This window comes from Bos mutus, chromosome 26 (genome assembly GCF_027580195.1).
Source record: "Bos mutus isolate GX-2022 chromosome 26, NWIPB_WYAK_1.1, whole genome shotgun sequence".
Lineage (NCBI taxonomy): Eukaryota > Metazoa > Chordata > Mammalia > Artiodactyla > Bovidae > Bos > Bos mutus.
In genome coordinates, this window is record NC_091642.1 from 5225135 (window position 1) to 5248960 (window position 23826).

Sequence of the window (23826 nt, forward strand, 5' to 3'; positions counted from 1 at the left end):
GGTAAACAACTCAGCCACCTTCACCACTGAAGCTAAGTACCACCACATGCCAACTCCAGGCTGCAAAGGCACCCAGGTGGCACTTGCGATCTACGTCAGTCATGCTTTTTTTTTTTAAATCTTTTTATCTTGTATTGGAGCACAGCCACTTAACAATGTGGAAGCCCTCCTAATATTTCTTATGCAGGTTTTGCTATTTAGAAATTAAAATTGCGCATGGATGGTAAAGTGTTTAAGGTGCAGCAAGAGGCAGGGAAAATGCAAACCTGCCTTGGGTCTTAGCCACGCGGCCTCGTAGGCCAAGAGTGCTCATCACAGACGCCGGAAATGGGGTCTCCTCGTGGGCCCGTCACGGCTGCACACTGAGCTAGCAGCCCCAGAAGAGGAACCCTGAGGCTGCCCCCAAGCTGAGACACTCCTGCAAAGACACTTTCTGGAACGCTTGGGGCTTTTTCCCTCAGGGGATCCATGGGACAATTTCAAAGGGGAAATCCGCATTTCTCCTCCCATGGTTGTGAGAGAGAGAATTCTAAAAGCCCGATTAGAGGCTCTGCCGGGTCAGGGAGGGCAGACACCAACTGGCCATGTTTAATTTTCCGTGGCTCTGAAGCTCAGAAGGTACAGTGTGATGGGGAAGCAAACGTCTCCTTCGGCGGCCAAGGCTCATTTCCTGGCGTTGCTTTAGCTTGAACATTAAGGCTCTTGCCACAGCGAGGAAAGGGCCCAGGAAGCGAGAGGCTGCACCCTGACCTGGAGAACGCTCAGAATCAAGCCATTTTATTCTCCAAAGTGGCAAGGAGATGTCAGCTCTTTTCATGCAGATTTCCAATTTAAAAATACGTTTTCTCCGCAGGTGTCTCTAAGGGTGGGCTGTGCTGGGAGCTTGGTAAAGACAGGGCCCCACTGTCAGCTCGAGCTGTCTGGATCCTAACCTCACCTCCATGAGGGAGACACATGCTCCCAGGATACAGGGACGGCTGAGCAGCTTTCCCCTTTGGAGACGCCTTGGAATCTCTAACCCCTGGACACCGGGCTGGCAACGCCTTGGAACAGCATGGCACAGAAGGATCTCGAAATGATGAACAGGGATGCTGACTCATCACCGTGACGTGCTGATGAAATACTGATGTATCGATGAACAGATCCCCCATGAGGGTTCACTGTCTTCCCTCTGGGCACCCACAGAGCTGAGATGCTGGTGAAACTGAGGCAGGAAGGATACAGGTCCTCAGAGAGCCCAAGGGTTGCAAAGAGCCCCACGCAAGGGTTCTTTTCCTGACCCTGGACCAGGAGCTGTTCAGGACGCACTGCTGAAAGAGCCAGGTAGGAATCTTGTCTTTCCTGGGGCTTCTGAGAGGTTCTTAGGTTAATAAAAGGGTGAGTTAAGCCCTTCAGATCTCCTGCTGGGAAGAGGCCCAGGGTCATCTCTGGCAAAGAAGGAACCCCAGACCGCTCACCACTGCACGATGGGCTGTCCCACAATTCCAACGTGCAACAGCTTCCATCAGAAGCTTCCTTGTTCGAAGCTTACACTGGAGAATTAAGCCACACACAAACCACATGTGGCGTGACATCAGCACAGCACACAGCAGAAGCAATTATGTCCCCAAACTCCCGTTCTGTGCGGCACTAATAGTCTCGAATGGCAGGGACCGGCAACCCACCAGAATGAATCCAACAATCTTCAACCTGGACTCACGGGTTAGAAAAGGCAATACCCAATTCATGACCTGAAACCACCCTCTCATTACACCATGATTGCATCTCAGTTGGTACCGAGTTGGCTTAGAGGCCGTGAGATGATTCTAATAGACTCGCAGGCTCCTGCCCGTGAATCCAGAGCTGCGTGGACTTACTTGTTAAGGATTTTCGCTCTCTTAGCACTTGAAAAATTCTCCAGCTGCAAGGACTCTTGAGTGAGGAAAGCGACGGCCAGGTGAAAATAGTTGTTCCACAGCTGAAAACCAAAGAGGGGAGATGCTGAGGTGTCAAACTGATTCATACAGGATCTCAAAAACGGTCCGAGACATTTCGTGTTTGCCCAGCACATGCCTGTGAGATGTTACAAAGCTGTGTCCTCTGCGTGCACCTGGCTGACCAGCCACTGAGTGTGGCTGGTGCGGCTCAGGGCTGAGTGTGGGCTCTGACTGCACGTGCTCAAATCCCACCCGCTTGGCCACATACTGAGGCAAATAACCCAATCTTTCTGTGCCTTGGTTTCCACAGATAAAGTGGGAACTTCAACAGTACCTACCTGATAGGGCTACTGAAGGAAGGATCGAAGGAATAAAGATACTTAGGGCCCCCCCAGCAGTGCCGAGCAGGTGGTGATGATCATGTAATATGTTTTAGCTCTTATTAACACTTTTGCAGAAACTAATGCCTGTGGCTATAATACATCTCAGGTCAATAATGTATTAATATTGTATCACGGAGTCCCTTACCTAACAGTATATAGATTTCTATAATTTATCATTTTTATGATACTAAATATATATATAAACACTAGACAATTGAGAACAACATAAAAACACCCAACAGTTCGTATTTCAAGGACAGCTGTTGTTCAGTCGCTAATTTGCAAACAGAGGTCAAAGTGAAATTGTTAGTCGCTCAGTTGTGTCCGACTCTTTGAGATCCCGTGGATGGTAGCCTGCCAGGCTCCTCTGTCCATGGGATTCTCCAGACAAGAATACTGGAGTGGATTGCCATTTCCTTCTCCAGGGGATCTTCCTGACCCAGGAATCAAACCTGGGTCTCCTGCGTTGTAGGCAGATTCTTTACCATCTGAGCCACTGGAATCATAAGCAAAGGTAATAACTGTTGCATCAAGTGAGATGATTATAAAGAGTTACATAAAAATAAGGTGTTAACAATAACTGACTATCTTCAGTTACCAGGTAAATACTGGCAAGTTTCAAGCATGGATGTAGCTAAAGGCTTCATGTATCTGCTACTCTTCATAAGTGGCATTTCTTCAGGACGAGAGCATCTCATTTGGTTGCCAGGGAACCAGGTAAGTGCTGGTCCCCTTAGCTCACAGATGAGGTTCAGAGACTTGCCCCCAAATGCAGAAAACACAGAACAGAACAAGGTGAAGCAGAACAAGGGTCTCCAGTGGCTCACCCCAGACCTCACAAGCCAAGGCACTTTCTCTTTTATTTAGGCCCTTTGAGCGACTGATCTGATCTGATCTGACTGGGTTGCCGAAATGTTCGTTGAAGTTTTTCCATGGGGTGTCACGGAAGAAACCTGAACAAACTTTTTGGCCAACGCAATATAATAAACAGGGCGGCTCAAATCAGTAAAGTACAAGTTTCTTCTCTTCTTTTCGGAACTAACACCTGCCCTGACGCCCACCCATCCCCTTGCAATGCCCTTCTCTCACAGCTCTAGCAGGGATGTCTGGCCCACGTTGGGGTCAGGGTCATCCTGCTGCTCATAAAAACAGCACCAACAGAAATACAAATGTGTCTTTTTAAATGCCAGCTTCACTAACTCTCTCTTCCTTCCCTGCATTCACACAGGGCCAGGACGACAGCTGAATTACAGGTAACCTAAAACCCCACCCTAGGAGATGTTTAGGGGAACAGTGTAGTTGAACACCCTGAAGGAGGTTCCCTTGTGGACTGCATACCTGGAGACTTAGCATGTCCACCTATAAAGCAAGACTGGAACCCACAGGAGATTTTTGTACCCTGAGGAACTAGGAGGTTGACTGCTGCTCACCTCAAAACTCCCCTGGCCACTTTAGAGCCAGAGCAGGGCTGGGGGCCCCCAGGAGCTGGGAGCATCTGGCCTAGGGGAGGTGGGGTGATGACTTCTGTGATGTCTCTCTCCCAGGGCGCAGCCTAAGTCTATGCATGGGGAATGTGAGGCGGCCCAAGTGTGGGGCAGTCTGCAAAGCCAGGCCTGTGCTCTGCAGATGTGTAGGGGATAGGACAGCCTGGAAAGAGTGAGGAGCTGTTCAAGGCTGGAGCGGACTAAAGTCACACAGAAACTGAATGCACAGGGGAGGGCGGGTATGTAGGAGGAGCACGGGGGGTGTTCAGGGCCATGAAACTGGATGCACGTCATTATACATTTGTCCAAACCCACAGAATGGACAACACATCTGCAGGGAGTCCTGATGCAAAGTAAGCACTCAGGGATGATGACGGGTGAGCGTGGGTGTAGCAGTTGCATCAAATGCACCATCTGGTGGGGGATGTTGATGTGGGGAGGCTCTGGGTGCTGGAGGCGGGGTGTTTCTGGGAAATCTCTGTACCTTCCTCTTAATTTTGCTGTGAACTTAGAGCTACCCTTTAATAAAATACCGGAAAAGGCAATGGCACCCTACTCCAGTACTCTTGCCTGGAAAATCCCATGGATGGAGGAGCCTGGTAGGCTGCAGTCCATGCGGTCGCTAAGAGTTGGACACGACTGAGCGACTTCCCTTTCACTTTTCACTTTCATGCATTGGAGAAGGAAATGGCAACCCACTCCAGTGTTCTTGCCTGGAGAGTCCCAGGGACGGGGGAGCCTGGTGGGCTGCCGTCTCTGGGGTTGCACAGAGTCGGACACAAATGAAGTGACTTAGCAGTAGCAGTTAATAAAATACAAAAATTTTAAAAATCATATAAAAATACAAACATTAATAAAACCTTTAACGGTTTCCCTGGCATTCCAGTGGTTAAGAATCTGGACTTCCACTGCAGGGGGTGTGGGTTTGATCCCTGGTAGGGGAAGTAAGATTCCACATGTTGTACACTGCCGCCAAAAAAAAAAAAACAACCAACCAGACAAAAAAAAAAAAAAAAATCCTGTAAGCTATGCATGATTTGAGCTGTGACAACTAACAGCATTCACGATGCTGACCTGAGAAGCAACAAGTTCCGTGACTGGGTCAACAGAACCTGAACGTGGTCTGGGGGCCGGTGAGCGCTGATAATGGTGTGAGTGTGGTGGTCTTACTCTAGCTATGTAGCGGAGGGCCTCTGTTTGTATGAAATATGTACTACAGATTGGGGGAGGTGATAGGGTGTCAAGCTGGCAGCTCACCAGGAGAATGCTGAGAATAAGAGCTCTTGGTGCTGTACTCGCCGGAAATGAGAAGCAGACTGGGAGGGGCGGAGGGACGCAGAGGGCAGAGTAGCAGCCCACAGGGAGCAGTGGTTCTAAGGAGAAGGAAGTGTCTGGGACACCAGGACATCAAAACATGGAAATGTGCCTCGTGGGAGGACCTGCTGCCTGGAGCACATGCGGAAGCCAGTCTTGGCCATGCAGCACCCAGGCCTCCCTCTGGGTATGGGAGGATGAGAACCTCCTAGAGTGGAGCAATCAAACCACACCTGTCAAGGGATAAGGGCCAAAAGAGCTCATTGCAGCCAAGGCACTGGGCATGGGGGGAGCTTCCAGAGGACCAAAGGCATGAAGACAGCGCACAGGGCCAGCAGTAACCCGTAACACGCTCTCAGCAGCCACACCTGAAACACACAGCCGTCTGTGTGTGTGGCTCAGCACCTGATGGGCATGGCCTACATGGATAAAAGGAGAAAACCTAATGAGGGACACGAAAAAAGCCACAAATATTCCTGTGTGGGATGGGAAAAAATAAATACTGCCAAGTACTCTCCCAAATGCTGTTACAATTCTACTACAATCTTTTATGAACTCAACAGAACCAATTACAATGTAAACAGCGTGTTTCAAAAGTTGAACAAGGTGATTTGGAATTTCACATCGAAGAGGAAATGCGCAAAAAGTCAAAATACTTTTGCAGTAACATCCTAGCCAGGAAGACCTGGCTCTACTAGCTGGGTATAAAACCCATAGTTAATAACACAGAAAACAGAACGGATACACACCCGCATCTGTAATTGTGGGTATTCTTGGTGGCATGTAAAATCACTGGGAAAGAATAATTTATTCATAAAATCATGTAGGGAAAAGTAAATGTAAACCAGCTTCCAGCAGATGTAGATAAACAAGGACAGGGGACTACAGTCAGTGTCTTGTAATAACTGATAATGGAAAACTGTGAAAAGGAATCTATACATATAGATATACGAATACAGAAGTCTATACAGAGGCATATAAAATTGAATCACTTTGCTGTACACCTGAAGCTAATGCAATGTTGTAAAATAACTATACTTTGATTTTAAAAAATGATTAAGGAAAAGAAATCACAGATAGATTCAATGTTAGTTTTTTTTTTAAAGCAGAAACACAAAGCATTATCAGATACCAACTATAAACAAAACAGTTAAATTTATAATCAAAGAAGGGCCAAGCAAAAAATAAAACCCAAAAAGCCATTTAAAAGAACTGACAAATTTGACTACAGAAAAATTAAGTATTTCTATACAATAAACCTAAACCCATGACTAGACTACATCAAGAATTTCAACTTACAAAAAATATGACATATAGCACAATAGAAAAATGAGCCGAGAAAATGGACAGTTCATACTAGAAATCCTCACAGCCAGTGAGTACTCTCAATCCAACTAGCAATCAGAGAAATATCAACAAAAATAAGAATCAATAATTTTAAAGAAATTGGTATTGGAGAAGATCTGGACAATGATGCTTTGCAGAGAAGGCTGGTGAGACTGCAAATTGCTAGAGCATTTGAGGATGGTAATTTATCAGTGTCCATCAAACTTAAAATGTCTCACCATCCAGTCTGGCAATTATGCTTCCAGCCACCAGCAATGCTGCCCTGAGACGGCTGTGTCACCCTGTTCACGGAAGCATTGCCGGGAACGGGGAAAAACCGGAAACAGCCTGCAGGTCATCAGAGCAGGAAGGCCTGAGCCAGTGTTGATGCATTTACACTGTGGAATAGGACAGAACTGAAAACCAGGAAAGCGTGACCCCACTCACGTGTAAAGCCAAAACAATCCCGGTCTTGGTCCAGATATAGCTGACTCCTGGGTGTGAACTACTCGAGTCCACTTACAGGTAGACATTCTTCATTAGCAAATACTACAGTAATGCACAGTCTCTTGTTGGTTGAATTATACTCAGATAAACCACCTTCCCCAACCTACCCACACTGTTCAAGGGCCAACTGTACATGCTTAAAGAAGCCTCAGAGATAACACACAACAATTATTCTAAAAGTTAACCAGCAGTTGGAAGGAAATCCAAAAAAGAGGGGATATATGTATCCACATGGCTTCCTTGGTGGCCAGACTGTAACAAATCTGTGTGCAATGTAAGAGACCTGGGTTTGATCCCTGGGTCGGTAAGAGCCCCTGGAGAAGGGAATAACTACTCACTCCAGGATTCTTGCCTGGAGAATCCCTTGGACAGATGAGTCTGGCAGGCTACAGTCCCATGGGTCACAAAAAATTGGACACAACTGAGCAATGAACACTTTCACTTTCTTTTCACATGCATGCATGTATGTATGTGTGTGTATATATATATATATATATAGCTAATATTCATTGGAGGGGCTCATGCTGATGTTGAAGCTCCAATACTTTAGCCAACCAATGCAAAGAGACGACTCATTGGAAAAGACCCTGATGCCGACAAAGATTGAAGGCAGGAGGAGAAGGAGACAACAAAGGATGAGATGGTTGGATGGCATCACTGACACAATGGACATGAGTTTGAGCAAACTCACTCAGGAGATGGTGACGGACAGGGAGGCCTGGCGTGCTGCAGGTGGACATGACTTAGCGGCTGAACAACAACATCCAGCTGGCCTTCCCGCGCGGGACTACTGGAAAAGAACCCACGTGCCAGCACAGGAGACGTAAGAGACACGGGTTCGATTCCTGGGTTAGAAAGTTCCCTGGAGGAGGGCATGGCAAACCATGCCAGTATTCCGGCCTGGAGAATCCCATGAACAGAGGAGCCTGGTGGGCTATAGTCCACGGGGTCATAAAGTGTTGGACATGACTGAAGGGACTTCGCACACAGCACACAGCTGAGGCACTTCATTGTACAGCAGAAACCAACATAACATTGCAAAGCAACTATACAAAGTGAGGTCGCTCAGTCATGTCCAGCTCTCTGCGATCCCATGGACTGTAGCCTACCAGGTTCCTCCATCCACGGAATTTTCCAGGCAAGGGTACTGGAGTGGATTGCCATTTCCTTCTCCAGGGGATCTTCCCACCCCAGGGATCAAACCCAGGTCTCCTGCATGGCAGGCAGACGCTTTACTGTACCCCAAGTTTAAAAACATACTATTTGGTAAATACTAAGCAATGAATAAATATTTGTTGACATTAAAAAAAAAAAGCTACCCAGCAGAGGGAGAAAAAGATGAAAAAATGGGAAGGAAGCTTTCCTATTTTATTCAATGGGCTGACTTACACTGCATAAATATTTCACAAGAATGTATCTGTGTTTTAGGATGTGATAACAAACATTAAGCAAAGAAAATAATAAAAAATTTTAAGCTGAAAAATAGTAACATTTTTACATACACAGTACCTGATATATTACTACATACTTATATTCTATAATGCTGATGAAACATTTTTAATTTAATAAAATGATACAAATGCAGTTACTTAAAAAACAGAAATAAGACTCAAGCTTTCAAGAATGAGCTTATGGTTGCTAAGGAGAGGATGGGGGGAAGGGGGAGTTTGGGATGAATAGGTACACACTGCTATATTTAATGGAGAAGGAAATGGCAACCCACTCCAGTGTTCTTGCCTGGAAAATCCCAGGGACAGGGGAGCCTGGTGGCTGCCGTCTGTGGGGTCACACAGAGTCAGACACGACTGAAGTGACTTAGCAGCAGCAGCAGCAGCTGTATTTAAACTGGATAACCAACAAGGACCTCCTGTATGCAGCACAGGGAACTCTACTCAATGCCATGTGGCAGCCGGGATGGGAGGGGGTTTGGGGGAGAACGGACACATTAATCTGTACAGCTGAGTCCCTTTGCTGTTTACCTGAAATTATCACAATATTGTTTGTTAACTGGCTACATCCCAGTATGCAATAAAAAATTTTAAAAAGTTAAAATTAAAAAAATGATCTAAGGGCACAGGCACCAAAGAACTTAATCTAATAACCTAGTATCACATTTAGCTCTAAGTTGTCAGAAGACAAGGCAAATGGGAAAGTAGATGGGTGTCTAATTTTTGTTATCTGTTAATTTTTGTTATCTGTTGACCTAGGTTTGAGTAGGACCACCCTCTGGGTGTACCTAAAGTGGTTCAGGTTCTTTCTCCATGAACAGTCCTACCCAGGAAACTAAAAACCTGTTTGCCCCTGGATGCTTTGATTTGCAAACTTTAGTAAATGAAACAAATAATAACAAAACCATGATTAGCAGAAATATACCTGAAGTTTGGTGGGAATGAGAGTCCCAAATAGTAGATGCATAGTAAGAAATCATGCCAGGCAAAAATCAATCAATCAGTTAAATCACACACACAGGCACATGCACATACACGCGATCCACAAGCACCGGAGGAGGAGGGCCTGGATGGGAGGATCGGCTCACCACAGCCAAGGGCTGTTGAGGGGCTGGGACCTTGTGCCTGGTAAGGGCTACTTCAGGCAGCACAAAGCCGGCGGGGAATATATCAGGGGAAAATCGAGTTCTACACGCGATCTGGGCTCAGTGATGCAGACCCACAGTGCCTCCCGGGCTGATTCTCATCACATCAGGATGGCCTGAGACAATCTTGGCAGCCAGGCCGACTGAGACACGGCCGCCTCCCTGCTCAGAGAGTCCCTAACTTGTCACTCTGATTCAAGACTTTCTCTCTGAAACAGCTCCATCTCCTTTCTCGCTAAATTGAGCAAATACCCCAAAGGCATCATTTTCAATCCTCGGGTTCCAGTAGCACGTATTGTAAATTCCATTTCCACACCTTAAATGGGAAACTGATTAAGTTTAAGGATTAGAAATATAAGATATGGGCTCAGACCAGCAATTCGTTTTAACATGATTTCCCAACAAAGGTCGTGTCTACTCCTCTCACCTGCAGCTCAAAGTTGGCTTGATCCAGAAATTTTTTGTTCAGCATATCTGCATACTGATTAATCGCTCGCAGGAAGACTCTGAAAGATCAAGAGAAAATTACATAAGTACACACTTCTGCTCTGGTACCTTTGGAGGTTCGGCATTTCAATTAGCTACAATCTGAGACTGTCTGGCAAGTGAACTCTCTAAGTCCTGTGAAAAGCTGCGAAGTTTTGCCAATGCAAAGCCCAGAGAATTATATGCAGATGTTCTTCAAATTAATCAAGGAAACTAGCACATGCAGAAGAAAAGAAACACACCAAAATAACACAGTCTGAAAGTAACATATGAAAAGTATCACAAACAAAAAAACCCACTTTTTTTTTTTTTAAAAAAAAGAAGAGGTGCAAATTAAATCTTATTCTCGAGTCACAATATATTCATGTTATATTATAAAATTGGTCTTTGCTTAGCTGGCTTTTTAAAGTTAAGCATTCAAAAGTGCTGTTACACACGATCTGGCTTGGATTGATTTGGTATGTAGACTGGAAAAAAATGCAGAACAATCTGAAAAAGGTGAGAATCATGTTTCATTTGGCAGAAAAAACTGAGGACTTAAGCCTGGGACATAGCATCTCACATTGCTCTGAGAGACTGCTCAGAAGACGTAAAGGAGGAGCTGGGATACACAGTACTTTTGCAACAAAGATCAGGCGCTCAGAACTTCAGAAGATTACTGTTACTTAAAGGAAACCTGATTATCCCAACTTAAGGAATTTATCGGCTTTTCTATAGATAGGAAGACATGAGTCTGGGATCAAGGAAGCCGTTCCTTTGATCTGCACCTCAGCTCTCTGGGGCCAGAGTCCCGTGCTTTCTCACCCTGGGTTCCCTCAGGGCTCACCGCCCTGGACAGCTGTAATGTGATGATGTGATGGGTGCAACGTTTCCTTTATTTACTGACGCGCCAGCAACATATCTTTCCTATCAATAGGTGAAAAATCACGGAAGCTCAGAAGTATGGTTGACCTCAGTACCATGTGTCCACCAAATGCTAGTTTTAGGCACTGTTAACTTGTTTAAATAAAGAAAGCTTTAGTAGAGATGAGAGTCATTTGCCAAGAGTTTCAGCAGGAATGTGAATTCATCCATTCACCGACATGGTACCACTGTGAGCACGCAGAACAAAATATCACATCCTTCCACACTCTGACTTTTTCTTTTCCGTGATGGAATACGCAACTCGAGGATGTCCTAAGTGACTCCAGTGCTCAGCCTTTCCCAAGCTTCTTCATTCAGTAGATTTGTCTCATGGCTCTGCAGAGTGTTTACAACAAAGCTTAGTCCAGATCCTTCTTTTTAAATGAGCCTTCTTCCTCTGCACAAAGGCAGGATGTGAGAGCAGCTAGCATCAGGTCACAGATAATAAACTTCATTATCCTCCCTCCATTTAGACGGCAGGAAGCAGCCACAGAGTGTAAGAGAAATCTAGGTTACTTACTAGGAACTGATGCTGATAAGAGGATCTCTTTAGCTATGCATGCCTGGAGAAGGTCCCCAGCCTGGACAGTCCCAGTGCCACAAAAGGCCAGTTAGCCCGGGAGGACGGGGAGAGGACAGGGCCACCTGGGGCTTTAAGGAGGTCTCCATCACCACCTCCCGCCACCACCTCCTGCCCAACACTCGCTGTCGTGCAGGTTTCTCTGGCACAAGCTCCAAGAAAGAGGATGTGCAGACAGCATTTCATTAAGAGACCCATCGGTGGGATCCACGACCAAACGAGTGTGACAAGTGGCCTGTGCTGGAGCTTGCTATCTTCGTGGCTGAAGAAAAACGTAGCCGGAGTTACTTGAATCCTTCCCTGAGGATGTTAAGACAAAACCAAGAAAGTCGGATCTGATGTTGTAAGTGCCTGCTCAGAGAGGGGCATGGAGACGCTGGCTTGTCCGGGACCAGCAGCATGGCCTGGGCAGCGGCATCCATCAGCCACAGGGTGGCTGGATTCTGCCATTACAGAATGCCCAGGGAAACTGGAAAAATAGCTCTCCTGGATGAATGCTGTAATTTATTGAGTGGGGGCGGCGGGGCGGGGGGAGGCTGAATACAGGGTATTGAAGGATCCTGACAAATTAATCGAGGAGCAGGACAAAACCACTATAATCAAGATGGAAAAAAAAAATAAGTGAAACTGTTAGTTGCTCAGTCATGTCCAACTCTTTGCGACCACATGGACTACAGCCTGCTAGGCTCCTCTGTCTATGGAATCCTCCAGGAAAGAACACCGGAGTGGGTTGCCATTCCCTTCTTCAGGGAATCCTCCCCACCCAGGGATGGAACCCTGCTCTCCTGCTTTGCAGGCAGACTTTACCATCTGAGCCACGAAGGGAGCCTTGTATAGACAGGTCGCCTAGCAACCCTAACCAGCCCCCCAGTCTTGGGCCTCAGCCCATATCATGTTCAGCCCTCAGAAGTACAAGCTGCCTGGTTCAAGCGAAGACACGCTCCCTGGCCCAGGCGGCCCCTGGCAATTGTGCTCAGATAGCATCTGTGGGTGTGCCCTGCACTTACCCAGAAACCTGAAGACTGCCCCCAGCGCCAGTGGAGTAAAACGACTTCCTGTCACGGGGAGAGTGGGGCGGTCACACAATACAAAAACACAGGGCTTATGGCCTTGAACATTTTTTTTTCTGCTCAACTTTTCCTCCGGCTTCAGAACTTGGCTGTTCACTGGAGTACCCCATGGCCTTTATGAGGTTTCAGAAAGCCCCTCTCTCCAGCCCTCCATGACAATAACAAGTTCACGTAGACATGCATTATTATTACAGGGCTAATTACTGTGCCTCAAGATAGCACCCAAAGAGTTGCAATATGCTACTTCTAATTAAGCCCTGGAACAACTTCAGCTAGTTAAATAAAGATATTGCTCAAAATGACTGGGGAAAAAAAAAAAGACGCCACGCTGAAAGAATATGAAAGCTGAACAAAAACTTTTTAATGAACTGACAGCTGAGAAAGAGCAGTGCTGAGAGAGATTCTATAATTTAGACTATAAATTTTTTAAAAAGCCAGGACAAAGAAACAAATAACATGGCATATCAGGGCAAAGCTGAAGGGATGATCAAACAAAAGCATCATTGATGCTGTCAACAAAGGCGAGCCACTCAGGCTACAGGTATCAAAGGCCACATCACCTTTACAGAACCATCATTATATCCTACGCTTCACACTTGATGGGATTGAAATCTTAGCGATGCCCCAAGTCCACTTGAAGATAAGTCAACTAACCAGACAAAAAGAAACATACACAGAGGCTAACTTTTTGGAAAGAATATTTCCTGTCTGTTGTAATTCATGAGTTATTTCTAACACATATCAAGCTAAGGGAGATAAATACGAAAATCACATTAGAAGCTTCTGCAGAACAATCTGCTTTCAGTCAATGATTATGAAAGATATCGCAGCTCAGCCAGGCGATCACACAGCAGGATGCCTACTAGATGGGAGTGAGGGGCTTCAGCCTGGCTCAAGGGAACTGACAAGCAAGACCTGTCTACCAGGAGAGGGGACATGAGACGGGGAAGGGGTTGCAAGTGGCCTCCGCTCTGCATCCCTGGTGACCCTGTCCACACTGGGCACCGCTGGCATTGCACTCAAGGACAGAAAAGCCCTCCAGTCTGTTCCCAAATGGACCTGTTTATTCGCCACTGGCTGCAATGCCTAATTGGCATCTGGCACATCACAGATGTTCACTAGGTATTAGCCACGGGAAAAGAAGGGCATGATGAATATGGGTGGCGCACGGACGGACGGATGGGTGGGTGGGTGGATGGATGATGGATGGATAAGCTGGCTGACCCACGTCAGAGCGAAACTGTTTACTTCAGACTGGAACGCGAACATAGCCCAAACCCACAGGCTTCCAACTGAGATCACAGACCTGGTTTCAGGACCTAATGAAGCTCAGGTTCCTGATGTCTCATCACATCAGAATTCAGTGAGAGACAAAGTGATAGGTAAGAAGTAGATTTGTTCAGAGAGAAACACATTCCACAAACAAGAGTGTGGGCCATCGCAGAGGGCGAGTGTGGTGGCCTTGAAATGTGGCGTGGTTAGTTATTATGGGTTGGGTAATTTCATAGGCTAATAAGTGGGAGGATCATGCCAACTATTTTGGGGGAGGGGTGGAAATTTTCAGGAACTGGGCCACCGCCTAGTTTTTGGACTTTTGACAGTGCCTTGGAAGTGTCAAGGCATCCCTGGGCGTGTCATTCAGCTTGCTGATTGAGGAACCAGGTCCAGCTGAAGTTTAACTTGTCTGCCATCTTGGACCCAATTGATTCTAATCGATTTATGTTATGCCCTTGGGCTATGTCATTCTTTTAAAAATTGTGCCCTGCCCCCTTCCCTCCTATTTCAAGAAGGCTCAGGGAGGCCAAAATATCTGGTAGCTCCTGGCTATCCCTGCATTCTGAGATTTTCCTCTGTGGGTTCAGCTGTTAGAGGTTCTTGAAAACCAAATTTTGCAGTAGGCACTGGCATTTAATGGCTGTGCGTTGCCCTCACGCTCCTCTCCACTTCTGGAGTAAGTTCCTGGGCGGAGAGAACCTTGCCTTGTAAAAGGTAAACATCAAGATGCCCCAAGGCATCTGAGAGGACCGGTGGCCTCTGTGTGTATTCAGAAATGTTCTGGTCTAAGGACATTCGTTTATGACTGCACTGAGAGACGTCTCAGAGTCAGCGATATGTCTAGGAACTCCTCGCAGGCAAACAGCTCACACAGCCTGCTCTCCTGGGGAGAGAGAAGCCACCTTGTGGCAACCTGTTGCTGTTGTTCATTCACTCCGTCGTGTCCAACTCTTTGCGACCCAATGGACCATAGCCCACCAGGCTCCTCTGTCCATGGGATTTCTAGGCAAGAGGGGGAAAGGATGGCTATTTCCTCTGCCCGGGGATCTTCCCGACCCAGGGATGGAAACTGCGTCTCCTAGATTGGCAGGTGGATTCTTCACCACTGAGCCCCAGGGATCACAACAAGCACGACGTGGGGTCGTCTGGGTTGGTGTTGATGCCCCCATCCATCATCACTGTGCGTGAGCAGCAGGACCCAGGGCACGGAGCTCATGTCTGCTCTTTATAATGTTCCCAGCTTTCAGGAACAGGAGAGTGAGACGCTGGCAGGAGACAGAGAACTCGGCGAGGGGAAGGCAGGGAGCAGGGCAGACGCGTGCTGCTGCTCCCCTGCCAGAAAAGAGAGACGGGGTGGGGGAATGTGAGCCAAGCAAGTCCTGTCTCATGCCCAGCCACGAGCGCAAAGTCATTTCTAAAAAATGAAGTTAATGGTGTAAGAACTAAATGCTTTCATGGATACTGTCCCACAGGATCAAAATGATTAAGAAAAAGGGCAAGCCCATCTTTCACAGAGCTCTTTCCGATCATTTTTAACCTACAAAAGGTTTTATTTAAAATCTAAAAAATTTAAAGGTAAAAAACCAAACACAAGAAATAAATAATGTAGGGAGAGCCAGGGGCAAATCTTACAAAGATTCAGAAGCCCTAAGTTCTAGGCGTACAGTCTCTAGACATTCAAATTATTCAAGGCAATGACTGCAAATTGTCTTGTTAATGGCCCCAAGGAAAGAACTTTATCTCACTCTGCTTGGTAAGTGACTCTTGTCCCCAGAAAGTCAGAGTCACAACCTTCACCAGCCTCCCCACGACGTCACTCACTTTAAACAATCTAGAAATCCTGAGAGACCGAGACCATTCATTCCCAAAGCTCGTACAATGGAAAACGAACAAAGAAACAAGAAAGCCCAGGAAGTTTCCCTTGACTTCCTTTTCTTCTACCTGGATATTTAACTACAGCGAGTATTCATTTGCTGGAAACAAGGTGCTGTGCTGTAATTCCTGGTGGTGTCAAATACGAGAGTAACTGTCGTCCACACACACACACACACACATCCAATTACAGTTTTAATCTAATTCTGTTAACTATCATATACCTATCTATCCACCCATCCATCCATCCATCTATCTATCTGTATATCCATCTATCTGGCCATCTCTCTCTCTCTTTTACATCCATGTAAACATTTGGTTACCAGGCCTTCAAAAGTTGCTCAGGTTTTTGAGATTCTCCTATTTTCAAGCAACGCATAAAAGTACGAAACTATGAGCCTTCAAGTTTCCTTGAACTTAGAATCTGTTTGGGTTTGTTTGTTTGTTGTTTTTCTAACTTTGAGATTAAAGGTAAGGACGATGTATGCCACATAATTCAAAGTCATTTGAGCACTGTGACCGTCCCTGACACTCTACAAAACATTAAGTAGCGTTTGCTAAAAAAAGGAGGCAAGCCCTGTGCCTTGACTTTGGCACATGTTGGGGAGAAGGCTGGGTGAGGCGGGGAGAGGCTCTGAGAAGGAGGCGGCTGCTGAGGTTCAAGCCTTCCAACCACAGGCGTTTCCCAGAGGATGCCCCACTGGCCCTGCCTCTCCCCCACGTCCCCTCTGCATCCCAGCACAAAAGCATCCTGATGCCTCCTGAACTCCATGGGAGACCATCCCCCAAAATGACCTATTGGAAAGCAGTGTCCTGAGCCATCACAGTCCCACAGTCCTAAACAACTGTGTGTTAATTGAGAAGAAGGGAACTCAGAAAGCAGAACATAATCAGACACCAATTTAACTATTGGAAGCTCCTGGCACAGTGACAGCCCCTAAAATGACTTTATTATGACAGGGCTGCAGGCATTTCTGTGTTTCTGTTACCCAGTGTTTGCTGCCAATAAAACAGGAAGAAGAGGGACCTCATTACTGCAGAGGGAGGTGCATCTATGGCGAGATGCCCCAAGCATCCCGGGTACAAGGTGAAGCCCCAGGTCTCAACAGCTGAAGCTGTGGGGCTTCTCTTGTTCCTCCTCTGAACTGACTGTAAGTTATATAATGAGATTGTACAGTTCAGTCCGAGGGCACTTAAATACCTCTGGCACCCACCCAACAGTCGCTCCGGGGGGGAAAAACTGCATCTTTTAACAAAATGTTTTGCCCAAAGTGGTTGGAAAGAAAGGCAACAGAAGTACAGAGACAGTCTATCCCTGCAGAACACTGAGCCAAGGAGTCGCAGCTGGAAATCTGCCTGAACGTGGTTTCCGCATCGCTCAGGAACGCTGGGAAGGAGAGGTGACCTAGGGTGACGTGAGGGAAGAGGTATAGACTGTGGCTTCAGGCCCACGGGACGGGTGCCTGCCCCCTGTCAACGAGTCTCCTGGCACCTCCCACGAGCAGCTGGGCGTCAGGTCAGTGTCTAAAGCAACAGTTGTTACCTCTGGTGAGATCTTGGGTGAAGAACGAAGACCATGTGAGCACAGAGAACTGACTTCTAAGAAAGACCCTGGTGTGTCCTGACGGGGAGCAATGTGCAGAAAGCGGAAGGCTTAGGTGAGACGCACCTGCAGTCTTTGTGGCTTGGGAAGCAGTGGAGAGACTGGTGTCACAAGAACTGTCTGGGAAGGAGGCTGAAAGTGTTGACGGGGGCCGTGAGAGGTTGTAGACGCCAGGGTACAGAGTTTGCACCTTGGGCGGCGGGTGATGGAGCTCCTGAAGACTTTACAGTGGGGACTGGGCCAGAAAAGCAGAAGGGTTAACCACCCTTGAATGCATGAGATTTGCTTCGTTTCTTTCCCTAATCAATAAGCCTACAGTATCCATTAGATTCTTAACTAAAATGCAAATCGCTCTGCACCTTTCTGCTTGGCCAGCTCTGGGAGATGCGGGCTCAGTCTATGAGGCCGGGGCATCATAGAATCCCCAGGGAGCATCCGCACCACATTAAGGTCTCATCCCTGCTGGGGGAGAGGGGGTGTCCTGGAACAGAGATCAGTGGGCCCAGGTAGGCTTGTCTGACATGCTCAGTGCACTTGTGCTTTGGATGTGTGTTCTCTAAGTCCCCACCAAAACAGTGCCTGTTGCCCATGAACCACTGCGGGCTGAGGGCCAGACGTCCTGAAAGTGGCCGCACCCACCACAGCCCTCTGCTTCCTCTCTCACTGGACCACCCCCCTCACTTTCTGGGGCTTGAGCATCTTCTGAACACCTTGCATGTTCCACACAATGTCGCTACTTCACAGACATCACGGTGTTTGATGCCACAAGTCTTGTGAGGTATGAATTACCTGATATTTTACAAACCAGGAAATAACAGCTCAGAGAGGCAGAAAGCATGCTCCCAGTAGGCTTAGAACAAGGTCACAACCGGTTACAATCATGTACTGCCTTCCTTAGGAAGGTTAATCACCACGGTCAGCATGATTCAAGTACAACCTTGCCACTAACTGTGTTCCTTTTACACTGCATGGAGGAAAACTTCCAGCAGATTCAAAAGTAGACAGTGAAGGACTTCTCTGATGGTCCAATGGCTAAGAATCCAAACTCCTAAGGCAGGCTGCCCAGGTTTGATCCCCGGTCAGAGAACTAGATCCCACATGCTGAAACTAAGAGTTTCGCATGCCACGACTAAATATCCCACGTGCTAAAAGTAAGAAAGATACCTACTGCACGCCGCAATGCAGATCAAAGGTCCCGTGTGCTGCAACTAGACAGCTGTGAAAGGCGCTCAGTCGTGTCCAGCTCTTTGCGATCCCATGGACTATACAGTCCCTGGAATTCTCCAGGCCAGAATACTGGAGTGGGTAGCCTTTCCCTTCTCCAACTAAGACAAATACATAAACAAGTAAATGTCTTTTAAAAAGTAGACCGCAAAAGGGACCCGTGTACTCTTCACTCAGCTTCATCGATTATTACCGTCTGCGCATGGTTGACTCATTTCTCCCCAACTTTGTTCCCCCTCCCACATTATTATTATTGTTGTTGTTATTTTTAGACAGACTTTATTTCTAAGGGCAGCTTTAGGCTCACAGCAAAACTGAATGAAATGTACATGGAGTTCCCCACTCCACTGGCTCCCCCATGACCGACATCCCACACCGGGGTGGTGCCCGTTTTATAAACTGCTGGACTCCCAGTAATTCATCATCGTCACCCACAGTGCAGAGTCTCATTAGGGCTCACTCTTGGGGCTGTACGTTCTATGGCTTTGGACAACATGCAGTGACCCACGGCCCCCATGACTGAATCATACTGAACAGAGTCACTGCCCTAAAGACCCTCTGTGCTTGGCCAGCTCACCGCTCCCTCCCACTGAGCCCCTGGGAGCCACTGATCTTTACCGCTCCATCCTGGCTTTTCCAGAATGGCATACTGCTGACTCCTAGAGGATGTAGCCTTTTCATATTGGCCCCTATTATTTCTAGAATGTTTTCTAAGTTAATTTTCCCCAGGTTTAATAGTCTTAACATAAGAGACTTTATGGCAAGGGCTTGAAACACATTCTCTTGTCAAACTCTTTTTCTAACTCGTCTGAGCAACATAAGTGCCTGCCTGAGAGAGTTCAGGGATCATCACGGCCTCAGAGCTCACCCTGCTCCAAAGCGTCCACTAATGCTCAGGAAGCACCTCCTTCCTAATGGTCTGGATTCTTGGGGTGGGTCACTCCGTGGAAGAGGGGGTATTAACACAGATCTCACGGGCTTTTTTATAAATGTACATATATATTTATTTTCTACATTTAAAAACTGTTAACCTCGATATTTATTTATCTGGGCTTCCCTGATGACTCAGTGGTAAAGAATCAACCTGCTAATGCAGGTAATGTGGGTTTGCTCCCTGGGTTGGGAAGATCCCCTGGAGGAGGAAATGGCAACCCACTCCAGTATTCTTGCCTGCAGAATCTCATGAACAGAGGAGCCTGGCGGGCTACAGTCCATGGGGTCGCAAAGAGTTGGTATGACTTAGTGACTAAACAACAACAATAATTTATTATTTATTTATTTATTTTTGGCCACACCACGAGGCATGTGGGATCTTAGTTCCCCAGTTAGGGATTGAACCCTCGACCCCTGCGTTGGAAGGGCAGAGTCGTAACCACTGCACTGCCAGGAAAGTCCATCACAAGGCTTTTCTGAGGGCTCCGTGTCTGTCATGTAGCAGTTGTCTTGTGAATGGCATCGATTACTGTTCTGACTAATATACACACACACGTCTCTCCATGGACGGAGTAACTGGGACAGGGAGCCTCCTCCAGCTTCTTCTCACCACACTCACCTGGTTTCTCGCCACACTGTCTACAACCGTCTCTCCATCCTTCACAGCACAGTCCCCAAACCACAACCCCTGGCTTAATTTTGTAAAGTTTTTTGATTTCTTATTTTAATAAAGCCTTCTGAAAAAAACTTGTGGTGAAGATCACGTAACGCAGCATTTACTGCCTTCCCCATTTCTAAGTGTACGTGTAGTTCAGGGGCACTCAGTACATTCACGGGGTGGTGCAACCGTCACGGCCATCCGCCCGCAGAAGTCTTCACGAAACGGGAACTCTGTCCCCATCAGACAGCCAGTCTGCTCCCTCCAGTGCCCGGCTGCTGGCAGCCACCCTTCTCCTCTCTGTCTCTATGAATGGGATTGCTCTAAGGACCTCATACAAGCGGAATCGTACAGCGTTTGTCACTTAGCGTCTGGCTTTCTTCCCTCAGCATCAGGTCATTGAGGTCCATGCGTGTTGCAGCATGTGTCGGAATGCCCTTCCTATTAAAGGCTGGACGATATTCACTTGTATGGATAACGACACCTTGTATTTATTTCATTTATCCCTCATCCACGGATGGACACGAGGGTGGCTTCCCCCTTTCGGCCACCTGGAATAGAGCTGCTATAAACACGGTTGAACAAATATCTCTTCAAGTCCCTGCTTTCAATTCTTTTGGGTCTATACCCAGAAATGGAATTGCTGGGTCACGTGCCAATTCTATTTTTAACTTTTTGAGCAACTGCCAAACTGTTTTCCACAGCAACTGTACCATCTTACACGCTGGCCAACAGTGCAAGGTTCCAATTTCTACACATCTTTGCCAACACTTGAGGGCTTTTTTGTTGTTGTTTATTTGCTTGCTTGTTTTGGATAGCAGCCATTCTAATGGGTGTGAGGGGGTATAAATAAAGTTTTATTAGAACACAACCACATCCATTCATTGAGAAATTGTCCATGGCTGTTTTCCCATGACAAACTCAGTGTTGAGCTGTGCTGCCTGCAGAGGTACCTGGCCCTTAATGGAAAGTTATGCCAACTTCTTAAAAGCTGGCTTCAATTCTGACCTGTTCTTCATGCAGGGTTTTGGAGAGTTCTTCACCTATTTCAGGAGGGAGCCAGGGCTCATGTCTGTTTCTTGACATCAAAAAATAAAAGTTGTTGACAAAAAGGTGTTTAAAAGCCCCCTCCAAAGCTTAGAGAAAACAGCTTCCCTCTTTAAACCAGGAGGCGGTGTTGCCAAGAGTTGGGAGAAAAGTGATTTGGAAACCAGTCAGCAGGTTCCCTCCATTTGTGCCTCTGGGAAACCAAGCACGTCAGCTAACAAACTCATTTCAGGGTCAAGTCTTCAGCATGTACAGCCTCCCTCTCCCTCTACTCTCCAGCATCGCCTTCATCGTACTGTCCTCTTCATCGCCAATCCTGCCCGCCTCGCCTATTAATCACACAACATCACACAGTAAGTGGTGAGTGACTTACGGGCATCCCGGAGTTGGTGATGGACAGGGAGGCCTGGCGTGCTGCGATTCATGGGGTCGCAAAGAGTCGGACACGACTGAGCGACTGATCTGATCTGATCTGATCTGGGTAAAGAGGGAAAATCCCCAACACAGACACATCAGGGAAGCCTACCAGCAAATACTGGGAGAGACATCTCTATGGGTGGCGGGGCCACGCGAGGGACAGTCACATCCTCACTCTAGAATCAACCATGGTGAATAAGCAAGGGTCCTGGGTAACCCCAGAGACCCCCACCACGAGCACCCCAGCAACCATCCGGGAGGCCTCCTGCCTCCCCTCCCAGGGTCCTCCCATTGTTCCTAGGATTACTAGCTGGAGGCATCAGGACAGCCATGGTGGACGTGCCAAGGACTGCCCTGGTGGGGAGGCTAGGGACAGAGGAAGCAGGAGGGAAGGGTGACCGCTGACCTGTCCCTTGGGCATGGGTGCCGACTGCCCTGGAAGATCGGCTTTCCAGGATGTAAGAGTGTGCAGCTGTCACTGAAGTATTTTCTGAGTTCCTAATATGTGGGAGTAGGGAGTGAGGTGTAGAAATGAGGACTCAAGAGTCTCTCCTTAGTGAGGAAACACTTGGGAGTAAATAGCAGTGGTGATGGCTGCAAAACATGGTGAATAGAATTAATGTCGCCAAATTGTACACTTTTGCACAATTTAAATGGCAAATTAGAACTGGACATGGAACAACAGACGGGTTCCAAATAGGAAAAGGAGTACGTCAAGGCTGTATATTGTCATCCAGCTTATTTAACTTATATGCAGAGTACATCATGAGAAACGCTGGGCTGGAGGAAGCACAAGCTGGAATCAAGATTACTGGGAGAAATATCAATAACCTCAGATAGGCAGATGACACAACCCTTATAGCAGAAAGTGAAGAAGAACTAAAGAGCCTCTTGATGAAAGTGAAAGAAGAGAGTGAAAACATTGGCTTAAAACTCAACGTTCAGAAAATGAAGATCATGGCATCCGGTCCCATCACTTTATGGCAAATACAAGGGGAAACAGTAGAAACAGTGTCAGACTTTATTTTTCTGGGCTCGAAAATCACTGCAGATGGTGACTGCAGCCATGAAATTAAAAGACATTTACTCCTTGGAAGGGAAGTTATGACCAACCTAGACAGCATATTAAAAAGCAGAGACATTACTTTGCCAACAAAGGTCCGTCTAGTCAAAGCTATGGTTTTTCCAGCAGTCATGTATGGATGTGAGAGTTGGACTATAAAGAAAGCTGAGCGCCAAAGAATTGATGCTTTTGAACTGCAGTGTTGGAGAAGACTCTTGAGAGTCTCTTGGACTACAAGGAGATCCAACCAGTCCATCTCAAAGGAGATCAGTCCTGGGTGTTCATTGGTAGGACTGATGTTGAAGCTGAAACTCCAATACTTTGGCCACCTGATGCGAAGAGCTGATTCATTTGAAAAGACCCTGATGCTGGGAAAGATTGAGGGCAGGAGGAGAAGGGGACGACAGAGGATGAGATGGTTGGATGGCATCACAGACTCAATGGACATGGGTTTGGGTAAACTCCAGGAGTTGGTGATGGATAGGGAGGCCTGGAGTGCTGCAGTCCATGAGGTCACAAAGAGTTGGACACAACTGAGCGACTGAACTGAACTGAACTGATGCTATATATATTTTAAAGTGGAAGTCAGTTGTGTCCGACTCTTTGTGACACCATGGACTATATAGTCCATGGAATTCTCCAGGCCAGAATACTGGAGTGGGTAGCCGTTCCCTTCTCCAGGAGATCTTCCCAAACCCAGGGATCCAACCCAGGTCTCCCTCATTACAGGTGGATTCTTGAGCCACCATGGAAGCCCAATATATATTTTACCTCAATTTAAAAACAAAACAAAAAACACTGGGAGAGGAAAGAGAACAGGGTATTTCTAGAAACCCCAGCAGCAGGAATCATGACTTCTCTGTCCATAACCCCAACATTTGTGTGACTCAGGGTCACGATTTAAAAACAAAACACACAAACACAAATAAACAAGCAAATGAACAGAAACAACTTGGGAATAAAAACTTCTGACCTTTACTCCCCAAAGAACCAGGTGGGGCATTTAGAAAAAGCATAAATATAAACAAATAGAAACGACCACGATGACCTGATAATGACCACGACCATCCAGCGGAGCCATTTAAGACCTGCGAGTCCTTTCTCACTTGACAGGATAATGACTCAAATCCACTGAGAGCCCCTTGAAGCTGTGCTACCTATGGCGGTCAGCA

At 46.9% G+C, this 23826-nt stretch overlaps 1 protein-coding gene across 1 annotated transcript in view; it reads right to left on the reverse strand.

Moving 5' to 3' along the window:
- The window catches only part of DOCK1 (dedicator of cytokinesis 1), a 559920-nt gene that overhangs the window by 112078 nt on the left and 424016 nt on the right, over window positions 1-23826 (reverse strand). The window contains exons 31-32 of the mRNA XM_070363418.1: window positions 9951-10029; window positions 1857-1957 (exon numbers count right to left, since the gene is read on the reverse strand). Coding sequence (XP_070219519.1) covers window positions 1857-1957; window positions 9951-10029 — 180 coding nt within the window. The remainder of the gene's footprint in view (window positions 1-1856; window positions 1958-9950; window positions 10030-23826) is intronic.